The 24334-nt window shown below is 51.8% G+C and overlaps 1 protein-coding gene across 2 annotated transcripts in view; it reads left to right on the forward strand.

The window, feature by feature from the left end:
- UNC5B (unc-5 netrin receptor B) overlaps positions 1-23994 on the forward strand; it is a 60160-nt gene extending 36166 nt beyond the window's left edge. Inside the window, exons 2-17 of one of the 2 annotated variants that reach the window (XM_058028902.1) lie at positions 2991-3212; positions 8743-8886; positions 10796-10899; positions 11514-11694; positions 12606-12773; positions 13603-13767; positions 14443-14475; positions 14974-15168; positions 15667-16062; positions 16610-16697; positions 16780-16948; positions 17456-17689; positions 18878-19027; positions 19907-20071; positions 20149-20342; positions 21416-23994. In XM_058028902.1, coding sequence (XP_057884885.1) covers positions 2991-3212; positions 8743-8886; positions 10796-10899; positions 11514-11694; positions 12606-12773; positions 13603-13767; positions 14443-14475; positions 14974-15168; positions 15667-16062; positions 16610-16697; positions 16780-16948; positions 17456-17689; positions 18878-19027; positions 19907-20071; positions 20149-20342; positions 21416-21581 — 2774 coding nt within the window. In that variant the 3' untranslated portion in view covers positions 21582-23994. The remainder of the gene's footprint in view (positions 1-2990; positions 3213-8742; positions 8887-10795; positions 10900-11513; positions 11695-12605; positions 12774-13602; positions 13768-14442; positions 14476-14973; positions 15169-15666; positions 16063-16609; positions 16698-16779; positions 16949-17455; positions 17690-18877; positions 19028-19906; positions 20072-20148; positions 20343-21415) is intronic. The other variant, XM_058028903.1, reaches the window with a different exon arrangement.
- Positions 23995-24334: the final 340 nt, after the last annotated feature.

Below are 24334 nucleotides of genomic sequence, written 5' to 3' on the forward strand. Positions count from 1 at the left end.
GTTTTTTCCCTGCTAATGTCCTGAATGGAAAAATCACCCTCCCCCTTGATTTGCTCCCATCCATGAGTCTGGGGAATCTGTGGGCTGGGGGCTCCGTGGCATGGCCCCAGTTGGGAGTCTGCCATGAAGAACCCATCATCTTTTCCTCCTGTCTCCTGTTAGAGCTGCTATTTTGGCCCCAGATCTTTCCTGGAGAGAAACAAAAGATCTCTCAGTTGTCGTGAGTTTGAAGGGTTTTAACCTTCCCAGCATGGTCCTGGCTTAAAAGGTTCAAGTGTTTTGGGTTCAAATCTCAAACCCAGCAGGTTTTTGTAGCCACTAAAGGGAGATGTTGGATCTGGCTGGTGACACCATCCTGTTCCACCTTCCAGTCTCTGTGCCCACCCCACCTTCTTCCCCAAAGTCATTGTGCCCACATGGAGAAGAACCTTAAAGACTCAGCATTAATTTGGGCAGAGCCCCTCTTGGAGCAGGGTCTGGATGGGACTTTTGGTGCCACCAGGAGTGCCTCAGCCCCAAGCATTGTTCTGGGGGCCCAGGTGGCTCCTCTGCAGCCTTCACCCTTCCCGTGCAGACGATCCCAGTGAGTCACAAATCTGGATTTCCATCCCCATCCGGCCGTGACTCATCCCCTCCCAGCTCCCTGCTCCTCTTGGATGACCTGAAGTCTTGTTCAGCATCACCAGAGTGGTGATGAGGTGGGAGAAAACATATCCTTGCTGCTGGCTGTTGGAGAAGGATCTCTCCTCCTGGCCTGTGGGTTTGGATCAGGGCCATGAGCACTTTGGGGTGTCACCTCCATAGGGGAAGATCCTCCCAAAAACTGGCTCTTGAGGATACCTGTGCCCATTGCCAGCTGCCAAGCCCAGGTCTGACTTTGCCACAGGGATGCAGGGAGCCTCATGTCAGGGAGGTTTGCACACAGGCCTGTGAGTGAAGTTTTGTTGGCTGCCTCTGCTGCCAGTTCGATTATCTCCTGCCAGCCCCCTTTGCCAGGGAATTTAGAGCCATGGCATCAAAGCAGTTTTTGAAATTAACCAAAAAAAACAACACACAAACAACAGAACAGCAACTCAGCGGATGAAAAATTGATTGGCAGATTAAAAAAGGGATGCTTTGCTGCTGTGACAGGTGAAAGGCTGCCCAGCAGGAGCAGTGGCCTGAGGTGCTCACAGGGATTTTGTTCCCAAGATTTTGTCAGAAGGGGGGTCACACACCTTGGCATTCCCTGTCTCCCTGCCTGCCACGGGGCCTGGGAAAATCACAGGTCTGCAAATGAGATGGGGAAGGAAATAACCGGCAGCAGAGAGGTGGGGAAGAGCCAGAGAGAGAGAGAAATTAGCCCAGAGTTTAATTCATTGTTTCCAAAAGAGCAGTTAATGGATTATGACAAATGTCCTACCGCTCTCCCTTAGTGCTGTGTTAAATGGAAATGGAAAGTCAATTTTCCTAAATGGATTTTAAACGACTGACCTCGTGCCTTTTTTTTTTTTTTCCCCTCACTGATTTTTGCTCAGGAGGAAGCCTGGTCATCTTGTTCTCTTGGTGCATCTGATTATGTTTTTTTTCTCTTCCTCCACCTCCTCCTCCTCACAGCTTGGGATTCTGATTCTCTCCGTGCAGCACCACTGCTTGCCAAGGGTGATGGAGGGAGTGGGCTCCTTTCTTCTCCCTGCCAGCTCTGGAGATGTTATCGTGGGGCTGGGGATATTTACTGTTCTCCTGCACGCTGCAGTGCCTGGAGTTGAGAATCACAGCTCTGGCTGGGGGAAGAGAGGAGGAGGAAAAGCTCATAACTCCTTTGAGTGTAAAGAAAAGCCTCGAGATGTGACCTGACTGCTAGTGAGATTCCCAGGAACAACAGGTTAAGCAGCAGCATCCCTGTGCACCTGTGTGGGGGTTTTTATTACTCCTGTGGTATTTGGGGTTGATCTTAATGGGCTGGGAACAGGTCTCCTGCAGATGATGCTCAGCTTCAGTCAGAGCATCTTCCAAGCTGCTGCTGGGAATGAGGCACCCTGGAGCTCCCACTCCTAAGGGATAACATTCCTTAGGCACAATAGCACAAGGTTTTTCTCGGCCTGGCCTGAGCAGACACGACCTCCAGTTGTTTTTGCATTTAGATGGCTTTTGAAAGCAAACAAGCAGGGATATGGAGCTCCCCAGGGCACAGCCCCACGTTTTCTGGGATACTGGGAATCCTGGTGGCACCTTTGGGTGATGTTCTCTGGAGGTGCCTGTGCTGGAAGCCATTGCTCCCCTGTTGGGTGATGCTGACATCCAGGTGCTGGCAGGGGGTGAGATCCCAAATGCAGCGCCAGTGAAGGTGTGGATGGCTCAGATTTGTGCTGGGAATATGGTCAGCATTCCCAGGACAAGCCCTGCCAGCATTTTGCTCGGAGCATGCCCATGCATTGCTCAGGGCTGTGAGGAGGAGGTGTGGGCTGGGGGACACCAGCCCCTTTGGAGCCTCTCTGTGTCCCTGTCTCCATCCATAGACCTGGGTTTGTTTTGCTTTTCCCTTGCAGTGTCCTCTAGTGAGATCACCCAGCTTTGGGCCGGGAGTGTGGATGGGGGCCCAGTGCCCAGGTGAAACAGGATTGATCCCGCAGCTCTGGGTTGCTTTCAGAATCACTGGGTTGGAAGAGACCTCCGAGACCGAGTCCAACCCAGCCCCAACCCCTCCACTAAACCATGGCACCCAGTGCCACATCCAGGCTTTGTTAAACACGTCCAGGGATGGTGACTCCACCCTGGGCAGACAATTCCAGTACTTTATCACCCTTTTATCAATTATCCCTAATATCCAACCTATATTTCCCTTGGTGCAGCTTGAGGCTGTGCCCTCCGGTTCTGCCAGCTGCTGCTGTGCCATTTTTGCTTTCCTGCCCCTCCTCGTGCGCTGTAGCCCCCCGTGTGTGTGCCGGGCAGGGAGGGAGCAGCGTGGAGGAGGACCCGGGGCGGCTGCTGAGCTCCGTGTGTGCCAACAGGGCTGGAGTACAGCGAAGTGCTGCCCGAGTCGTTCCCGTCGGCGCCGGCCGAGACGCTGCCGCACTTCCTGCGCGAGCCGCAGGACGCCTACATCGTCAAGAACAAGCCCGTGGAGCTCGTGTGCCGCGCCAACCCCGCCACGCAGATCTACTTCAAGTGCAACGGCGAGTGGGTCAACCAGAACGACCACGTCACCAAGGAGAGCCTGGACGAGGTCACCGGTGAGCAAAGCCACCCTCTGCCCTCCTTGTCCCGCTGCTTTCCGAGCTCTTTCCCCTCTTGGCACATCCATGTTTGTTGAATTTGCAGGTGACCCCAGTGAGAGGAGGAATGAGTGACTCTGACTCCATGTTCTGAGAAGGCTAATTGATCATTTTAAGATACTGTACTATATAAAAGAAATCCTCCAGGCAGGCCATTGGTGAAAGCACCATTCACAGACTTTCCCAGAAAAATCCTGGGAGGCTGTGGAGAAGCTGTGGTCTTGTATTTGCGGGATTCCCAGATGAATGTGACTCCATGTTCTTAGAAGGCTAATTTATTATTTTATGATACTCTAGCTTATAAAAAATACTATTCTAAATAATGCACAAAGGATATAGACAGAAGGCTACAAGGAATGATAATGAAAACTTGTGACTCTTTCCAGAGTTTTGACACAGCTGGATGGTGGCTGGTCATTAAGTCAAAGCAATTCACATGAAACCAACAAAACAATCACCAGTTGGTAAACAATGTCCAAACACATTCCACGTGTGAGCATAACACAGGAGAAGCAAATGAGATAAGAATTGTTTTCCTTTTTCTCTGAGGCTTTTCAGCTTCCCAGGAGAAAAATCCTGGGCCAAGGGATTTTTCAGAAAATATGACTGTGACATGAGAGGTTTTGACTTTAAAACAAATCAGGTCTTAGCTCCACCACTGTTCCTGTAAGAACTGTAGATTTCTAATAATAAAGAGTCTTTTCATGCCTTCTGGATAATAAAGTCAATACTAATCATGACCTGATTGGGAACCTACTACCACACCCCTTCCACAATCAGGCTTGGGGAAGTCACCCTGCCTGTTTTCACTCCTACCCTTGTGCAGGACTTGGGGTTCTTACAAGGGATTTTGAAGGCAGCATGTTTAAATCTGATTAAAAAGAAAAAAAAAAAAAGGGGCTGCTTTTGTACAAAATGCCTAATCAACATGTAGGAGTCATTGCCAGGAGGGGTGGCAAAGGCTGGCAGCTTATGCAGGTTCGCAGAGGGATTAAGTGTTTAATGGGTAATGAGAGCAATTGCAGGTAGGATTTGAAATGCCTGTTGATGGCAAATGAGCTCTTTTCTGCCTCAGAGGAGAAATCAGCCTCTGGCTGCCTGGAAAGGGGTTAGAAGGTGGTTTAGGCATTTTAGGGGGATGTTACTACATGGGGTTGGGCTCTGCAGAGCTGCTCAGTCCATGCCTTGAAACATCCTGGCATGAGAACAAGATATGTGGGGCTGGATATATCATGTAAAGAAGGATATTTGCTAAAATTGGGATGCTTTAGCTCAGCACCCACCTTTTCTGTGCCAGTTTTGGTACCTGGGGCTGCTCAGGAGTAGAGGAAAGCAGTTACATTTCCACTGTAAGATCTGCCCTCTGCTAATCCCTGCACATGTGGCATCCTGAGGGCTTTGAATCAAGGCAGCCTTTTGAACTGCAGTGGTGCTAGGCTTAGAGGAGAGACTTCACCAGCCTGGAGGAGCCACCAGTATTTTGACGGAATCTCCTCTTGTCCCTGTGTTTTTTCCCACCTTGCCCTTCCCTGGTGTCTCTTGCTCTCCACCCTGTAGCAGCCGTGAGCCGGTCTGTGCTGGGGTGCATCCCTGAGCCTGCTCTGGAAAGGGAAGATCCTTTCTTTCCTTTCCTCCTTTCCTCCTTTCCTCAAAAAGGCAGCTTTTTGAGCCTCTCCTCCTCAAGCTGCTTTAGCCATTCATGGGGTGTTTTTGCTCTAGAGGAAAAATATGATGCCCAGACAGGCTGTCCCTTTGCTTCTCTGGAGGCTGACAGGAGCAGGGGACACTGCTTCTCTTTTTTTTGGGTACATCTCCACCTCCCAGCTCTTGCAGAGGCCAGATTTGAAACCCTCGCCCCTGTGAGGCACAGTCAGTGCTGGTCAGTGACCGAGCAGCCTTTGCCAAGGGGTTTTTCATTTATTTATAACATCTGGCCACACTGGGTGCAGCCAAAGGTCTGTGTGCCCCACACGTGGCACTGGAGGATGCTCAGGGGAAGATCACAGAACCAGGACAAGGAGGGAGCAGTGGAGCTGCCCTGTCACCCTGCCAGCTTTCCAGCACTCACCACCAGGCACTCCCAGCTCTGGTGGCAACATCTGAGCAGTGTGGTCCAGCCCTGGGTGTGATTCCCCCCTTGTTAATTTTTCTAATTGTCTTTTCCTCTAAGTTTCCCACAGTGTGGCAGTCATATTTTCTGAAAAAAATCCCTTGGCCCAGGATTTTCTCCTGAGAAGCTGAGAAGCCTCAGAGAAAAGGGAAAACAAATTCTTATCTCATTTGCTTCTCCTGTGTTGTGCTCACATGTGGAATGTGTTTGGAGATTGTTTAATCCAACAGATGGCTGTTAGGACTCATTTCTCTGGAGCATCCTGTGGGATGCCTTAGTGATGTGCAGTGTGGAAAGAAACACCCTATTTCATAGACTTATGGAACGGTTTGGGTTGCAAGAGACCTGAAAGATGATCTAGTCCAACCCCCTGCCATGGGCAAGGACACTCTCCACTAGCCCAGGTCATTCCAAGCTCCATCCAGCCTGGCCTGGAGCACTCCCAGGGATGAGGCATCCACCTGTTGCTGTGGGAATTCACTTGCTTTGGTCCAGCATCTCCCTCTCAGCTTCCAGCCTGCTGTGCGCCTGCGGTCTGGGGAGGAAGCAGCACACACCAACCTCCTTCATCCAGGCTTCAAAGGTGGCGTTGCTGCTGTCAGGGAGTGAACCAGCAGTGCCTGCAGGTGATGTGGTGCATGCTAAAAGCTGCTGCTGTGGGCATCTCTGCCTGGCAGCTTCCCTAAGGAAAAGGGAGCTGGAACCAAAGTGGTTGAAGGTGGTAAAAAAATCTGCATTTGCAGCGCCTGACATTGTTGGGGAAAGCTGCTGGAAAGGGCACAGAGGAGAGCTGGGCACAAAGGCACGGGTTAACATGGCTAGTTTTTAACTGTCCTTGCTTAAAAGCTTGGAAAAAGGGACCTTTAAGAAGAAGAAGGGAAAAAAAAAAAAGGGAACTTTTAAGATGACGTGTCTTGAATGAGCCTGGCTCAGTAATGCTCTGACTGCGTCTGATCCAAAACATTTCATGCGGAAGAAAGCAAAAATAGGCCAAGTCAGAGAGGATCATTCAGCTGGCTGAGGAGGGCTGGGCGGGGAGGGCAGCTCTGTTTGGGTGCCTGGGAGCCCTTAGGAAGTGACTCCTGTGTGCCACAAGCTCTGGCTTCAATTTTGGGAACAGAAGTTGGGCATTTGCAGGATGCTTCCCACCTTTCCAGGGTGCTCATCCCTTCCCAAGATGGATTGGAGCCACATCTGCGTTCTGAATCCTTTTAAAATCCCAAAACTGCTTGGCCCAAAACCTTTGCTTTTGGGGTTTTCTTGTTGTGGTTCTTTCTTTTTCTTTTTTTTTTTTTTTTTTTTTTTGTTCCTCCTGAATAGTGACAAAATAAATTGTATTTCCTTGTCAGCTCTTCTGCAGGAAGGTGGCAGGGAGACAGTAATTGCTCCTCACAGCACTGGGAGTGTAACAAAATTACAGCTGGGGAGCGTGTGGCTCTCGATCACTGAAATTGAGGCCTTTTTAAAATAGAAACTGAAAAAAAAAAATATGGGCAGGTATTGCTTAAAATAAGGAAAAATAAAGCCCAAGTCCCTCCTGCCCTTGGTGGTGATCATTGGTGCTCCTGCAGTGCAGGGGAACATGTCCTGGTTGTGGTGGTGTCACCTTTGCCATGGCCAGGCTGATTTCTTCAAGGTTTTATTTGTCTTGTTATATTTGTATTTGTCTTGTTATATTTGTATTTGCCTTGTTATATTTGTATTTGGCACAGACAGGGGAGGTTTCTCCCCGCAACAAAGCATCCTTCAAACCCTGGTGGGTGGGAAGGGGTGCTTGGATGTTGGGATACTGGGAAGATGTGGGAGGGAGCTGGTGGAGGAGGGTGATGCCCTGAGAAATGGTGAAGAGATTCTGGTCCTGGGGGGAAAAAAGAGGCATTTCCACGTGATCCGTGGCCCTGGCTTCATCCCAAACCATCCTTCAGAGGTAACAGTCACCCTGGTTTGTGAGGTGCCAAGCCCAGAGGAGAAGGCTCCAACCCTCTGTCCTCCAGCTTTGCACACGATTGAGAGACACAATGCGCCGCTGTACAACTCTAGATTCTAGAGAAAATGTGGGAATTCCACTACTAATATCCACAACAGTGGATATTAGGTGCAAACTTCAGAAATTTAAAGGGCCTGATGTAAGAAACCTAGAAAAATCAGTGCATGAGGCATGGAGAGTAAATAGTGATAGAGAGGAAGCATATAAGCAGGATATGAAGAAATTTATGGCAGTAGTAAGGGCAGAGAAAGGAGTAGGAAGACAAAATTGGTGCAACCAGGGAGGTCCATCCGGACTGGGCAAAGATCAATGTGCATTGTGTACAGAGTTTGGGCACTGGAAAAATGAATGTCTCAAATGGAAGAGGGACAAGGGGAAGAAGGATGGTGTCAAAGAGGATTGAAGGGGACCGGGAGATCCTACCCCAGAGAATCCCCTGGTTATAACAATGGGACTGGGGGAAGAAGGAAAGAGGGTGAGATTTTTAGTTGATACACAATCAACATACTCAGTATTGAATAAAACCCTGGTGCCCATAGGAAAGTGTTGGAACTCAGCACATCCCTCTGGGTGTCCAGAGTTGCTGGGACCCCTGTCAGGGGGCTCAGAGACCCTGGCACACAGCCCAGAACGCCTGTGGGTTTGATTGTGACCCGTGGAGCAAATTACCAACCTGAAAGCCACAGAACTTTAAATAGCATAATAATAAGGTTATCACTAGGTGAAAAGGTAGATTTTGGGATTTTTAAAATAGGGGTTTTGGGGACAAGATGGAGGGACTTGGGCGTGTCCAGCCTTTCTTCTTCTTCTTCTCTACCTCCATCTTCTGCTGTGATGTTGGCACTTTGGGATTGGTTTAGAATAGAAGTCTAACATAGGTGATAGGTATTGGAAGTAATTGTAAACATGTTATACATAGTTAGTAGTATAAATAGATAACACCACCCGGGGGGCAGGCAGAGTGCCTCTGTCTGTCCTGCTGAATGGACCTCGGCTGGACAGGAGAAAAATTTTTATAGATAAGATACAACAAACAACTCTGAGACTGAAAACTGAAGAACTCCAACTCATTCTTTGAACACACGGGCCGAAACAGAGCCTTTTCACATATCTCAGGGCTGCAATAAACGGCAAACTCCCGAGAGGAAAGGATTATATTATGGTACAAGGAGCCACTGGCCAATCTGAAAAGGCTTATTTTTGTAAACCCCTTTGGGAAACAATGGGGCAATCACAAATTTTTTTATCTGCCCAATCCTCCAATGGCTCTTTTGGGAAGAGATTTATTAGAGCAACTGCAAGCGACTATTATCTTTAAGAATTGAGGGATTACTGTGGGGTGCTGCCTCAGTTTCCCCGCTCCTGGATGCCGTGTCTCTGTCCCCCTGCAGGGCTGCTGGTGCGGGAGGTGCAGATCGAGGTGTCCCGGCAGCAGGTGGAGGAGCTCTTTGGCCTGGAGGATTACTGGTGCCAGTGCGTGGCTTGGAGCTCGGCCGGCACCACCAAGAGCCGCCGGGCCTACGTCCGCATCGCCTGTAAGTGCTGCCCCAGGCCTCAGGGCTGGGCTTTGGTGTTCCTCACATCCTGGGCTGCTTTAGTGTGTAATTCTGGGCTTCTCATGAGGGGGTGGACACTGGTGCCAGTGCGTGGCCTGGAGCTCGGCTGGCACCACCAAGAGCCGCCGGGCCTACGTCCGCATCGCCTGTAAGTGCTGCCCCAGGCCTCAGGGCTGGGCTTTGGTGTTCCTCACATCCTGGACTGCTTTAGTGTGTAATTCTGGGCTTCTCATGAGGGGGTGGTGAGGTCTCTGCACAGAGCAGGGAGACAAAACAATTGCTGCTCTAGCTGGGCACCAAGGACAAATGATCCAAATCTCAGGCCCAAGAGCACAAACAATGTGGGTTGAAGAGAGAAAAACAAGAAGAATGGGACTTCATAGGCTAAAGATGTAATTGGACAATTAACTCCAATATGCAAATAGAGCAGAACTGATAAAAGTGACCCCCGTGCATTTTGTGGCCATTTTGGTTCATCTTGGCTTCAGCCCTGGCTGGGCTCTTGTGCTGCCCAAGGTAGATATACTGAGGCCTCCTGATAAATCCCTGCTTTATTCTTTAACTCCATTTAGTCTCTGTTCTAGGCCAGCCTTACAAGGCATCACTCCCATCTGCAAATGTCCTCCACTTTCTGATGAGCTTAGGAAGACCCATCCCTGCTGGATGACCCTGGTTTTCTCTCCCCACCCCATCTGTAGCTTTGTTTCTTGGAGTCACCATCCCCACCTGCGAGGCAGTGGCACTAGCTGGCACATTTACCAGGTCCAAACGCCCTTCTCCGCTTTCTGATGAGTTTGGGATGACCCATCCCTGCTGGCTGACCCTGATTTTTTGTCCCCACCCCAGCTGTACCTTTGTGAGAGTCACCATGCCCACTGGCCAGGGTGGTGGCACTAGCAGAGTTAACACTGCAGTGCCCAGCAGCGTGCTCAGCGCTTCCCAGGGTTTTATTATCCTTAATAACCCAATGTTTATTATCTTTAATAACCCAATGGATGGCACCTTGCACGCTCATTGCCTCCGTGTCCTCCCAGTCCCTGCTGTCACATGTCACTGCCCTGAGCTGCTCCTGGGGGTGTCAGCCTGATCAAAGGCCAGTTAGTCAGGCTGGGAACGCCTGAATTTGCTCAATTAGCAGATGAGATGGCAGAGCTACAGGGGACAGCCAGGCTTGCCCGGTCCCAAATGGATTTGGCTATTAGAGGGGTTATAATCCAACATGTTACCCAAAACAGAGTGATGGATCAGCTGTGCTGCTGAAGGGTTATGCTGGGAAAACCACAGACTCAGAGAACCATAGAATCACGGACAGTTTTGGGTTGGAAGGGAGCTTAAAACTGACCTCATTCCAGCCCCATGCCACGGGGAGGGACACCCTCCTCTAGACCAGCTTGCTCCAAACCCCCTCGAGCCTGGCCTTGAACACTTCCGTGGTGTTTTTCGGAGCAGAGGGTTCACACGTGGAGAGAGAGGTTGGGAGCTGTAGCAGAGGACTGCAGCACCATCTAGTGATGCTCCTGCTCCTTCCCAGGCTCTGGAGCAGGACGCTGCTGTGTCCCCCACATCCTGAGGGGCTCTGCTGGGAGGGATGAAGAAACAGTGGATAAGCTGAATTTAGCCCCAAAAGGAAAAGACAGGATGGGGTATAAGCTTGCATGCACATGAAGGAGAAAATGAAATGTATCATCCACCATGTGCTGCCCCAAATCCATCCCGGAAAACATGGTCCTTCAGCTCCTTCCTTCCAGGGCACGTTTTGCCCTGGCTGTCTCTGCCAGAGGGACTTCCTGACCTGAGGGTGCTTGGTGCTGAGGTGCTCACCAAAGTTTGGAGGCTGCCCTGTTCCTGCTGCAGGCTGATAACCCCTGGCTTCTCCTTCCCCTCCCAGACCTACGGAAGAACTTTGATCAGGAGCCTCTGGGCAAGGAGGTGCCACTGGAGCATGAGGTGCTGCTGCAGTGCCGCCCACCCGAGGGGGTCCCACAGGCTGAGGTGAGTGGCTCCTGAAGGTGGGGTGTCCCATCCCATCCCACCCCATCCATCCCACCCCATCCCATCCCACCCCATCCATCCCACCCCATCCCACCCCATCCATCCCACCCCATCCATCCCACCCCATCCCATCCCATCCCATCCCATCCCATCCCATCCCATCCCATCCCATCCCACCCCATCCCAGATGATGTCCTGTCATCTCTCATTCAGCAAAATGGTTTATTTTGGGCAGCACCCTCTCCCATGCTTCCTGAGGTGCCTCAGAGGGAAGATTTGACAAGGAGGCACCCAGGGAGTTGTCTTGATGGGAGCAGTCACCAGTGGGAGCGGAGGGCTGGGAAAATCAGTCCAAATGGGTTTTCCTGCCATGGTAGTGGAGCTTTCCTTGCCCACAGCTCCATCAGCTGCTGGGAGCTGTGTGTTGAAGGGAGCCACAGTGTCTCATCCTTGGCCAAAACACCAGTAACATGCCCCAGTCAGGCCTGGTTTGGCCCAGTTTTCAGGAGAAATAAACCTAGTCAGAGGCAAGATTGTCCACTCAGTGGTTAAAGTGCTGAGGACATCTTTGATCTTGGTCATGGCTTAATCCCCATCCCTTCCTTTCATGCCAGGTGGAGTGGCTGAGGAACGAGGACGTCATCGATCCCAGCCAGGACACCAATTTCCTGATCACCATTGATCACAACCTGATCATCAAGCAGGCCCGGCTGCTGGACACTGCCAACTACACCTGCATGGCCAAGAACATCGTGGCCAAGCGCCGCAGCACCACGGCTGCTGTCATCGTCTACGGTACCGGCCCGCGAGGGGACCGCTGGTGCTGGCTGTGCCCCCAAGCCAGGGGGGACTACGGGCACTTCTAGGAGTGCCAGGAGGGAATTAGTGCATGGTGATAACCAATATCTGCAAAACACGAGCCTCCAAAGGCTTCCAAGGCAGTAAGGAGAGGTTTGAGGTGGAGGGGTGGAGGTGTTTCCGAGCATTTTCAGCTGGGTAGGTGTGACCGTGCTCACAGGGGTCTGAGGATGAGGGAAGAGACGAGGATCTGACTCCATGTTTCAGAAGGCTGATTTAGTATTTTATCATCTATATTACATTAAAACTGCACCAAAAGAATAGAAGAAAGGATTCCATCAGAAGGCTAGCTAAGAATAGAATAGGAAGGAATGATAACAAAGGTTTGTGGCTCAGCTCTCTGTCCGAGCCAGCTGGGCTGTGATTGGCCATTAATTACATGGGCCAGTCAAAGATCTACCTGTTGCATTCCACAACAGCAGATGACCATTGTTTACATTTTGTTCTTGACTCCTGTCAGCTTCTCAGCAGGAAAAATTCTAAGGAAAGGATTTTTCATAAAAGTTGTCTGCGACAGGTGGGAGGGTGGATGGTGGTTGTATCCAGATGGATTGCTCAGACTCTCAAAGCAGCTGGAAAGCTGTATTTGGCTGAACTTTGCTATGAAATCAAAGATCTCCTCAGGGCCAGACACAAAAAATATTTGCCAAGTGGAAAAAGGACCAAAGCACTCTTGAGCATCTCGGGCACGGGGTGGTGACACAAGAGGGAACTTTGTGGTTTGCTGTTCACGAGGCTGAGCTGTAACAGGGGGTCACTGAAGGTACAAGAACTCAAGGCTTAGCTCCAGCCTGAGGCTTAGCTGATGGATTGGGCTCCAGAGCTGACTCTGCCCCTCTCCTCTGCAGTGAATGGTGGCTGGTCCACCTGGTCCGAGTGGTCTCCGTGCAACAACCGCTGTGGCCGGGGCTGGCAGAAGCGCACGCGGACCTGCACCAACCCCGCGCCCCTCAACGGCGGCTCCTTCTGCGATGGGCAGCCCTTCCAGAAAATCACCTGCACCACCCTCTGCCCAGGTGAGCAGGGCTCAGGAACGGCCATGCCCACGCTGCCTGTGCCCCAGGCTGTGGTTGGGATTGTTGGCATTGTTCAGCCTGGACCAGAGAAGGATCTGAGGTGACCTAATTGCAGCCTTCCAGTACCTCAAGGGAACCTACAAGAAACATGGAGGGAGTTTATTTACAGGGGCCTGGAGTGGCAGCACAACAGAGAAAGGCTTCACACTGACAGGATTCAGAATGGCTTCATAGGGGCAGGATTAGATGGGATATTGGGAAGAAATTCTTCCCTGTGAGGGTGGGGAGGCCGTGGCACAGATTGCCCAGAGAAGCTGTGGCTGCCCCTGGATCCTTGGGAGTGCCCAAGGCCAGGTTGAAGGGGGCTTGGAGCACCCTGGGATAGTGGAAGGTGTCCCTGCCAGGGCAGGGGGTTGGAACAAGCTGCTCTTTAGGGGCGCTCCCCAAAGTGGGAAGGTTTTGCTGACCCTGAAGTGGACAGCACGTGGACAGAGTGGAGCAAGTGGTCAGTGGTTCAATGGGGCTTGGAGCAGCCTGAGATGGTGGAAGGTGTCCCTGCCAATGGCAGGGGCTTGGAACAAGCTGGTTTTGAGGAGCACTGGGATAACAGTCCCCAAAGTGGGAAGGTTTTGCTGACCCTGCAGTGGACAGCACGTGGACGGAGTAGAGCAAGTGGTCAGTGGTTCAATGGGGCTTGGAGCAGCCTGAGATGGTGGAAGGTGTCCCTGCCAATGGCAGGGGCTTGGAACAAGCTGGTTTTGAGGAGCACTGGGATAGCACTCCCCAAAGTGGGAAGGTTTTGCTGACCCTGCTGTGTCTGTGCCCACAGTGGATGGTGCCTGGACAGAGTGGAGCAAGTGGTCGGCGTGCAGCACCGAGTGCACCCACTGGCGCAGCCGCGAGTGCGCGGCCCCCGCGCCCCGCAACGGCGGCAAGGACTGCAGCGGGGTGCTGCTGGACTCCAAGAACTGCACTGACGGCCTCTGCCTGCACAGTGAGTACCCAGGAGGGTGCCACAGGGGATGCCACTCTGCCTGTGGCGCTCTGACATTGGCCACGCTTGGTTGGCTGTGCCTCCAAGCTGATGGAGTAGCTGCTGCCACCTGAGTTTTAAGTGGTAACTGAAAACACCTTTAAAAAGGTGCTTTCAAGCATATTTTGCCCCTTCTAGAGTTATTTCTTACCTGGAGGAAGAGATATTGGGGATTTTGGGGGATCTGAATGTGCTGCTGGCATTGAGGCCCCTGTCCCGCCGCTGTAGGTTTGCGGTCTCTGCTGGAATAAAGCTGGTTGTGGGTAGGCAGGGCAACAGGAGGGGTTTCTCAGCCACACCATGAAAACACCTCCCCTGGCTCACTGCTGGGAGTTCTGGAGGCGTTTTTTTGAGAAATAAATCTGTAATGATAATGATGCTGCTACCTGTGAGTGGGCATGCTGCAGGCAGCCAATGCTGCCACCTGCTGCTGTGTGACACCACTGTCCCCTTTACTGCCTGGGCACGGGGATGTCCTTGTCACCATGCTTTTACCTGGGTTTTGGAATGCCCCAGGGAATGATGTTGATTTCCCACACCCCCCACCCTGGGCTGGCTTACCTCTCACTTTCTGTTTCATCTCATCCCCATCATCACCTTCACCTTTTTCTTTTCTAACTTTGTTTTTCCTAACAGATAAAAGAATTCTAAACGAGCCCAAAAGCCACCGTAAGTGCTCATTTCATGGCCATTCTTTTTTTTTGTTTTTGTTTGTTTGTTCCTGTGGTTTTGTTCTGTTGAATTCATGGTAGGGATTCCCTGGCAGCTGGGAGAGGAAAGGGTGGGAAGATGGAACAGCTAAAGCCCACTCTAAAACTCCTGTGGGTTGTCCTGTTAGGATGTGAGGGTTGCTCACAGCTTCATGAACCTGAGCTGCATAAACCCAGCATTTCTGAGACCCTTGGTGCTCAGGTGAAGTTTCCATGAGCTGTGGCCAGGTGTCCTCCAAAGATCTGAGGGCTTCACCTCCATCTCATTCTCTGGCATTGCTCTTGACTTCCTACTCTTAGAAAACACTTTCCATCCTCTTGCCAGCCTTTCCAGCAGGCCCAGGGAGCATCCTTCTACCCATGCCTGAGTCAGCGGTGGGACTGGGGAGCGATGGCGGGTCTTGACGCGCTTTCCTGCTGCCCCTTTTTTCACCTCCGTGTCTTTAATCCCCCTCAGTGCTGGAGGCCACGGGCGATGTGGCCCTGTACGCCGGGCTGGTGGTGGCCATTTTTGTCTTCATCGTGATCCTCATGGCCGTGGGGGTGGTGGTGTACCGGCGGAGACGCCGGGATTTCGACACGGACATCACCGACTCCTCGGCCGCGCTGACCGGGGGCTTCCACCCCGTCAACTTCAAGACATCCCGGCATGGTAAGAGCCATGGAGGTCCTCACCAGCCTTAGGGCCAGCAGAAACAAAGTCACAGGAGAGGGTGGATCCTCACTGGGCTCCCAGTCCTGTTTTCCCAAGGGAATATACTGACTTTTGAAGGCCGAAGTGGAAGTGGTCAGGTGTTGATGGTGGGAATCAGGGCAGCTTGGTCGGGTGCCCCATGGCAGGGGTTTGGAATGAGATGAGAAGGTCCCACCCAACCCAAACCATTCTGGGATGTCTCCTACTCAAGCAGTACTTCTCCATGCCCTTATTTCCACCTCTGTCTTCATCCTGTGTTTGGTGCAGCTGCAGACAAGCCCCAGCTGCTGTACCAGCTTGGTCTGGTGCCCCATGGCTGGGGTTTGGAATGAGATGGTTTTGAAGGTCCCATCCAACCCAAATGATTCTGGGATGTCTCCTACTCAAGCAGTACTTCTCCACACCCTTATTTCCACCTCTGTCTTCATCCCCCACCTGTGTTTGGTGTCCCTGCAGACAACCCCCAGCTGCTGCACCCGTCCATGCAGCCGGACCTGACGGCCAGCGCGGGCGTGTACCGCGGCCCCATGTACGCCCTGCAGGACTCCTCTGACAAGATCCCCATGACCAACTCCCCCCTGCTGGACCCCCTGCCCAGCCTCAAGATCAAGGTCTACAACTCCTCCACCGCCTCCTCCTCCTCGCCGGGGCTGCACGATGGCACAGACCTGCTGGGGGGGGTCCCTGCCACCGGCACCTACCCTGGGGACATGGCCAGGGACGGCCACTTTGCCAACGTGAGGAGCAAAGGCCTGGGCTCCCAGCACCTCCTCAGCCTGCCCCGGGAGCATGGCTACAGTGCCAGTGGCACATTTGGCTACCTGGGAGGAAGGCTCACCGTGCCAGGCACAGGTAAGCTGCTGGCTGGGATTGTGTGGCTGCTGTACCATCATCTTGTCCCTGTGTGAGCAACCCTTTGCTGTGGCTCAGGGAAGGAAGGCAGAAAGCCATTCCCAAGCCAGGCATCTCAGGCTGGAGGTTACAGCCTCCTTGGGCTTGCCTTGGTCTTTCCCTGCCATTTATCCAGGGCCAGCACCTTGCAAAAACCCCCAAAGATTAAGATTTTCCTTCCTAGTGAAGGAAAAGCTTTGGCCTGGCTCATGCCTGCAAGCATGGGACAGCCCAGAGAAGCTGTGCCCCTGGATCCCCAGAAGTGTGAAAGGCCAAGATGGACAAGGCTTGGAGCAGCCTGGCGTAGTGGAAGGTGTCCCTGCCCAAGGCCAGGGTGCTGGATGATCTCTAAGGTCCTTTCCAACCCAAAGCATTCCATGTTTCTGTGACATGGAGGTGTTCCTCTCCATGCTGCCCTGGCTCCCTGCTCTCCTTGTGCTCTCTGGCTGGGGTGGAGGGTGGTTTCTCGCTCACTGCCCGTGGCTGAGCCCCGTGTGTGCCATTGCAGGGGTGAGCCTGCTGGTGCCCCACGGGGCCATCCCCCAGGGGAAGTTCTACGAGATGTACCTGGTGCTCAACAAGGCTGAGACTGCGCTGTAAGTCACCCCGCTGGTCACCCACCCTCCTCGCTGGCCACCACGGAGTTCCCTGTCCAACTGTGTCCCTGTCCCTCCCCAGGCTGCCCTCTGAGGGCACACAGACCGTGCTGAGCCCTGCAGTGAGCTGTGGGCCCACGGGGCTGCTCCTGTGCCGCCCCGTGGTCCTGACCATTCCCCACTGCGCCGACGTCGCCTCCTCAGACTGGATCTACCAGCTGAAAACGCAGTCCCACCAGGGAAACTGGGAGGTAAGGGGGCAACCCAGGCTCTGCAGCCAGCAGAGACCTTGGAGGGCAGGCACAACCCCTTGGATGATGGGCTGACATCCCTCAGCATCCGTCAATCTTGGTGTCTCTGTGTGACCGTGTTCACAGGGGTCCGAGGATGAGGGAAGAGATGAGGCTCTGACTCCATGGTTCAGAAGGCTGATTTATTATTTTATGAAATATATTACATTAAAACTATACTAAAAGAATAGAAGAAAGGATTCCATCAGAAGGCTGGCTAAGAATAGAAAAAGAAAGAATGATAACAAAGGCTCTGTCTCGGACTCTCTGTCCGAGCCAGCTGACTGTGATTGGCCATTAATTACAAATATCTAACATGGGCTAATCAAAGATCTACCTGTTGCATTCCAATTCCACAGCAGCAGATAACCACTGTTTACATTTTGTTCCTGAGGCCTCCCAGCTTCTCAGTAGGAAAAATCTTAAGAAAAAGATTTTTCATAAAAGTTGTCTGCGACATCTCTGTAGGAAGTTGTGACCCTGGATGAGGAGACCCTCAACACTCCCTGCTACTGCCAGCTGGAAGCCAAGTCCTGCCACATTTTGCTGGACCAGCTTGGCACCTATGTCTTTGTGGGGGAGTCCTACTCCAGGTCAGCCATCAAGAGGCTGCAGCTGGCCATCTTTGCTCCCACTGTCTGCACCTCCCTGGAGTACAGCCTCAAGGTCTACTGCTTGGAGGACACGCCAGATGCTCTGAAGGTAAATATCCCCTTCCCAAAGCTGTTTGTGCTGGCAGCAGGATGCTGCCTGGTGCCTCTCAGGGTGGCCTGGCCCTGGGGAGCAGCCAACCTGATGCAACTGCCTGCAAAGTGACCACAGTGAAATAATGAGGTGTTTACTGCTTTGCCTGCCCTTCCTTGTCCTCTCTGAAGGAAACAGGGAGGGTGTTGTGTAGCTCCTCTGCTGGGACCCCTCCTGCAGGCATTACACGAGAGGTTTGGCTGCTGATGGCCAGGTTTTTATAGATCCTGCAGGGATCCATGTCTCTCCCTGCCCTGGAAGGGTTTTTGTGACCATGCTCACAGGGGTTCTTAGATGAGGGAAGAGACGAGGATCTGACTCCATGTTTCAGAAAGCTTGATTTATTATTTTATGACATATATTACATTAAAACTATACTAAAAGAATAGAAGAAAGGATTTCATCAGAAGGCTAGCTAAGAATAGAAAAAGAAAGAATGATAAAGGCTTGTGTCTCGGACAGACAGTCTGAGCCAGCTGACTGTAATTGGCCATTAATTAGAAACAACCACATGAGCCAATCACAGATGCACCTGTTGCATTCCACAGCAGCAGGTAATCATTGTTTACATTTTGTTCCTGAGGCCTCTGAGCTTCTCAGGAGGAAAAATCCTAAGGAGGGATTTTTCATAAAAGATGTCTGCAACAGGTTTTGTGGCATAGATAACATTGAGTGCATCACAGGAAGCTGGAGTTTGGATGCTTTGGCTGCCTGGACCCGCCAGTGCTGGGGCTGTTTGGTTCCCTGTGACTTGTCCAGTGCATCCTGTTGGGATTGATGTGGTGCCTCTAGGTGTGGATGCAGGCAGGGCTCTGGCTCCTGGCTTGCCCTTTTCTCCTAAAGGCTGTTGGTGTGATGAAGGAATGGTGTTAAAAGCAGATAGAGTGGCAGGTCAGGAGTGCCTGAGCCTTGTCTTCTCCAAGGAGTCATTTATGGCTGCTCACATTAGGAAATTCAAGTTTTAGGTGGGGCTGGTGTATGAGATGAGGTGGCAAGTTCTTTTGGGGTGGCAAAAGCTGTTCTCCATGCTGTCTCTTCTTGGCAACTCCTCTCCCCCATCCATCCTGGCTTTGGGCATGGAGCTGGGCGGAGGAGCAGCCCCTGCCCTTCTCGTGGCTCTCACCCTGCGTGTCGTGGTGCCCACAGGAGGTGCTGGAGCTGGAGAGGACCCTGGGAGGGTACCTGCTGGAGGAGCCCAAGCCCCTGCCCTTCAAGGACAGCTACCACAACCTGCGCCTCTCCATCCACGACATCCCGCACGCGCTGTGGAGGAGCAAGCTGCTGGCCAAGTACCAGGTGAGGGCCGGCCTGGGGCAGCTGGGCTGCCGCACTGGGAGCTCCATCTCAGCCAGGCACCGCGGGGCTCTGGGGCTGAGCTGTCCCCCAAAGGGTTAGAGGAGAAAGGGGACTGGTTTCCTGCTCTTTTTGGTGGGATGCTCTCTGTGAGGTCTGTCGCTGGCTGGGGTCTCTGTACAAATAAAAAACTGCTAGGAGTATGCCTTGAGCTGTTTGATTTCCCAGCATCAGCCTCATTACATGGTTATGACAATGGGAAGATGCCAGCAGCTCACATCCCCAGCAGCAGACCAAGAACTTAATGTTACAACTCACTTTATAAGTTTTTTGACCAATCACACAAAGCAAAAGCACATTGACAGTAGTTCTATCCAATCACCATAAACTCATGTATCTTTGGTTAAACAATGCTTGCTTATTTCAAATACAATACCTGCTTGTGAGCCTTAAAACACAGTGCACAGAGCTCCATTATTACACTTAGAACTTTCTAATAATACTAGAAAAGTATATCTAAAGACATTAGAAAGTTCTAGATATACTAGAAAAGTAGATTTAGCTAGATATACTCTTCTGCAGCTTAGGGAGTTATTCTAGACAAGAATATTGGCTATTCTAGACACCTTAATACACAGACCTTACTTTGTCCTTACTTTTCTACTTCTTATATAATTTTCTGCTGACCTCTCTCATGGCTGCTGCTTAGCTCCAATCACAGTTCTGCTTTCTCTGAGGCCTGCCTTCTGCAGCTTTCCCAAACCCCTCTGATTTTATGGATTCCCACAAGGTCCTGCTGTCCCAGCTCACCCCTCACGGGGTGGCTGGAGGAGGTGGGAGCTGCTGGAGCCCCGGCTGAGCCCGTGCTTTGTTGGCCCACAGGAAATCCCCTTCTACCACATCTGGAGCGGCAGCCAGCGAGCCCTGCACTGCACCTTCACCCTGGAGAGGTACAGCCAGGCCTCCACCGAGCTCACCTGCAAGATCTGCGTCCGGCAGGTGGAAGGGGAGGGGCAGATCTTCCAGCTCCACGTCACGCTGGGAGAGGTGAGCAGAGGGGAGGAGGCACCAGGGGACACGCTGGGACATTTGAGCAACATCTCACCCTGTCCTTCCTCTTGCAGCACGGCAGCTCCTCTGACACCCTCCGCTCCCACCACAGCGGCGCCACCACCACCTCCACCTCCACCACCCAGGTGGGACCCTACGCCTTCAAAATCCCCCTCTCCATCCGGCAGAAGATCTGCAACAGCCTGGATGCTCCCAACTCCAGGGGCAACGACTGGAGACTTCTCGCCCAGAAGCTCTCCATGGACCGGTGGGTGTCCCCAGGCTTTGCTGTCCCCAGCTGGGAGGCTTCACTCTGTGCTCCCTGCCAGCTGCAGACATCCAGAGGGGTTGTGTCCTGCTGTATAGGTCCATCCAGAAATGGGAACGTAGCTCTGCATAGTTATATCCATCTCTATCCTTGTGACATGATTTTAAATTTTAAAAGAGGTGAGGTTTAGATGAGATATTGGGAAGGAATTGTTCCCCTGAGGATGGTGAGGCCCTGGCACAGGGTGCCCAGAGAAGCTGTGGCTGCCCCATGCCTGGAAGTGTTCAAATCCAGGTTGGACAGGGCTTGGAGCACCCTGGAAAGGTTGGAACTAGATGATCTTGAAGGTCCCTTCCAAGCTAAACAATTCTGGCATCCATCTGTGCCACAGTCCTGCATCTCCTGTCACTTTGAATGGCCCTTGTTTCTCTGGGAAGATGGCCGTGCCATTCCCACCTGGTTTCACCCCAGGATCTAAGGGAGAAAGGGTCATTTCACCAAAGCAAAGCTTACATTGCTTTTGCATGAATGCCAGCTCTGTCTAAAAACTGCAGACAGTCTCTCCAGGGCTTTGGCATTCACGTTACAGCGTTTCCATCCAAGTCCATGTTCCAAACAGGTTCACTGTGGTGGTGTTCGCAGGGGTCTCAGGAAGAGGGAAGAGATGAGAATCTGACTCTATGTCTTAGAAGGCTCGATTTAGTATTTAATGATATATATTATATTAAAATTATACTAAAAGAATAGAAGAAAGGATTTCATCAGAAGGCTTGAACAGAAAGGTGAAGAATGGAATGTATAACAAAAGCTTGAGAGTCTGAGACAGGTGGACTGTGATTGGCTATTAATTAGAAACAACTATATAACTAATCAAAGATGCACCTGTTGCATTCCACAGCAGCAGATAACCATTGTTTACATTTTGTTCCTGAGGCCTCTCAGCTTCTCAGGAGGAAAAATCCTAAGGAAAGGATTTTCCATAAAACATGTCTGTGACAATCCAGCATCCTCCCTCCTGCCACCTCCAAAGGGGCACCCCAGCAGCCCAACCCTCTCCTGCTTCTCCCTTCCAGGTATCTGAACTACTTTGCCACCAAAGCCAGCCCCACGGGGGTGCTCCTGGACTTGTGGGAAGCCGAGCACCAGGACGACGGCGACCTCAACACCCTGGCCAGTGCCTTAGAGGAGATGGGCAAGAGCGAGATGCTGGTGGTCATGGCCACGGAGGGGGACTGCTGATGCTGCTCCCCACGCCTGGGGGCCAGGAGGATGAAGCAGGGGCTGAGGAAGGGTCCTCCCCCCGTGGCAGGGGGAGGCACATCCGTCCTGAGCGGGGAGGGCACCTCTCCTGCACCACTGTCAGCCTTAGAGACCCATCCTCAGCGTTTACAAGCAATCCAAGTGTTACACAGCATTCCTCCTCCTCCTCCTCCTCTGGCACGGGGAGGAATTAGGGCTTCTCGAGTCAATGGGATGGGGGCTTTCCTTTTCCTTCTTCTTTTTGGGTTCCCTTCCTCCTCCTCCTCCTTTAATAGCATTTCTGCGTGGAAGAGATGAATACAATCCAGGCTTAACTTCTGTCAAAGGCTTCAGGCAGCTTAACGAGGCAAATAGGAAAGAAAAAAAAAGGAAAAAAAAAAGAGTTTCTTAGGAAACGCAAATAATTTATTATCCAGATCTTTGGATGTGTCCTTTTTAAAAAAAATATAGAAAAAAGAAAAAAAAGACAGATTTATAAATCTCTTTTTTTTTTTGGTGTGTGAGAGCAAGAGCGTCGCTGTGGTCGGGGTGGCAGAGAGAGAGATTTCAATGGACACACTTTTGTAGGGAAAAGCGTGTGATCCGCGTTGAGGAAAACATGTTTACATGTCCTGGGACCCCCAGGGAGTCCAGAGGTTGAAGTGCCTCCCCACCCCTCTGCTGCAGGGCTGGCTCAGACCCTTCCCAAGGCTTTTGTCCTTGCAAACTCCCTTTTCCAGTGGGAATGACAGGTCCCACTCCACCTGCAAGGAGGGATGCTGCCCTGGGTTTGGGGTTCAGGGTGGGCAGAGTGCATCCAGATCTGGGTATTTTTAATGAATTCTTCCCTGGCATGGTTTGGGGGAGCTTTTTAGGATGGCTGCGCCTTCATTTACACAGGTTCAGTGCAAACCAAAGATTTCAGTCCTGCACCAAGCTCGGGACTCGAGGCTAAAGGGGGGGATGTAAACCCAGCAGGGTTTTGCAGTGGGCACCCCAAGCCTGGGCTGGGGCTCACAGGGAGGTGATAAACGGGTGTGGAGGGGTCAGGGGAGAGCAGGGGCTGGCAGGCTGGGATGTGGCCACTCCAAACTGCCTCCACTTCAGGTCCCCGCGCTCCTGCCTGGATTTTGATGCAGTATTCCAGCACGGATTCAGGGAGGGATGCTCTGGTATTCCCAAGCTGCCAACCAGGCTGAGCATTTTCACATGAGGGGTGCTCAGGTTTCCATCCCTCACTGCAGCTCCTGTCTTTCCCTGGAACAGGTTTTTTATAACAATGGGGAAGCTGTGGGGTGAGTGGGAAGTAAGCCAGTGGTGGGCAGGAACGAGGTTCCTCACTCAGATACGGTGTTTTGATGAAGGTAAAACATTTAGGTTGCCTGCAGGTAGAAATAGTTGCTCACTGAGTGCTGTATCTTAGAAATTTGTCTGTTAAAAAAATAAATAAAGATAGGAAGGGGGTGGTAAGCTCAGGATTAGGCTAGGTCACACTGCCAGGCTGTGGGTTCTCCGTCAGTGGAAGTATTAGGAGCATGACAGCATGACAGTGGAAGTATTAGCTGGGACAGGACAGCTTTCCTGTGGGCAGCTCCTGAGGCCCTGCTGGAAACCATTGAGCTGCTCCCTGCTTGTCTCAGGGCCCCTGGGGTTCACTTCTTGCTGGGTTTCAAGGCTGTGGGAGGGAAGGGATCTTTTCCCCTTGTGCTGGGTGGGAAAACTGCTGCTGGGAGAGCTCCTGTGCCACGTGAGAAGGGGTTTATCCATCCTTTGGGTTGCATTTGACCAATTCTGAGACCCTCTGAGCTAAGGAAGAAAAAGCAGATTTGGAGAGCAATAAACACTCAGTGGATCAATCCAGCTGCCCGTGGTCTCCAGGGCTCCTTCCTCAGCTCCACGGGGCTCTCTGAGGGATGAGAAGCTCCCTCGGGTCACCTGGGAATCCCTCTGGCTCCCATTCTCTGCTCCGCGGATCACTGTGCCGGGACGCGTGTGTGTCTGTCTGTCCGTCCTGCCCGTGGGTGCCTCTCTCCATCCCTCTCCATCTCTGACCCCCTTCCTTTGGGCAGGCAGCACGCCCTGGCTTGGCTGAAGTGCATCTTTGGGGAGCTGCTCCCCGTTCCTCTGAGCAGCAGCAGGAGCAGGGCAGGGGGACGCAGGGTTTGCCTCCATCTCCATCTCCGTGGGTGCCAGCTCCTCCACACCTCCCAGGGGCTCCTCCAGCCAAGGCATTCCCATGGTCTGGCAGTGTCCATCTCTTGCCCCAAAATGTGTTTTCCGTATTTATATGTCCAGGGGATGGGCCCGGTTGGCGTCTCCTCTAAACCCTCGTCTGTTTGTTCTGTAAACTAAAGAACTGTAAATAAAGTTTAGCATTCCTATTGTAACAAATTAATTTTTATGCAATAAATTATATTTCCTAGTCTAATAATAAAAAAAAAATAAAAACAAAAAAAAAGGAAACCATCTGCTTAATCTGCTTGTCACTCTGCTGTTCATCACTCACCATCCCTGCTGGGTTTGGCCTCTGCAGGGATTGGGGATCCCTCTCTTGTATTTGTGGGGCTCCCAGGTGAAGGAAGGAATGATGCATCTGACTCCATGTTCTTAGAAGGCTAATTTATTATTTTATGATACTATATTATATTAAAGAATACAGAGAGGATACAGACAGAAGGCTAAAAGAAGTCATGAATCTCATGACTCTTTCCAGAGTCTGACACAGCTTGGCCCCAATTGGTCATTAAGTCAAA

This window comes from Melospiza georgiana, chromosome 8 (genome assembly GCF_028018845.1).
Source record: "Melospiza georgiana isolate bMelGeo1 chromosome 8, bMelGeo1.pri, whole genome shotgun sequence".
Taxonomy (NCBI): Eukaryota; Metazoa; Chordata; class Aves; order Passeriformes; family Passerellidae; genus Melospiza; species Melospiza georgiana.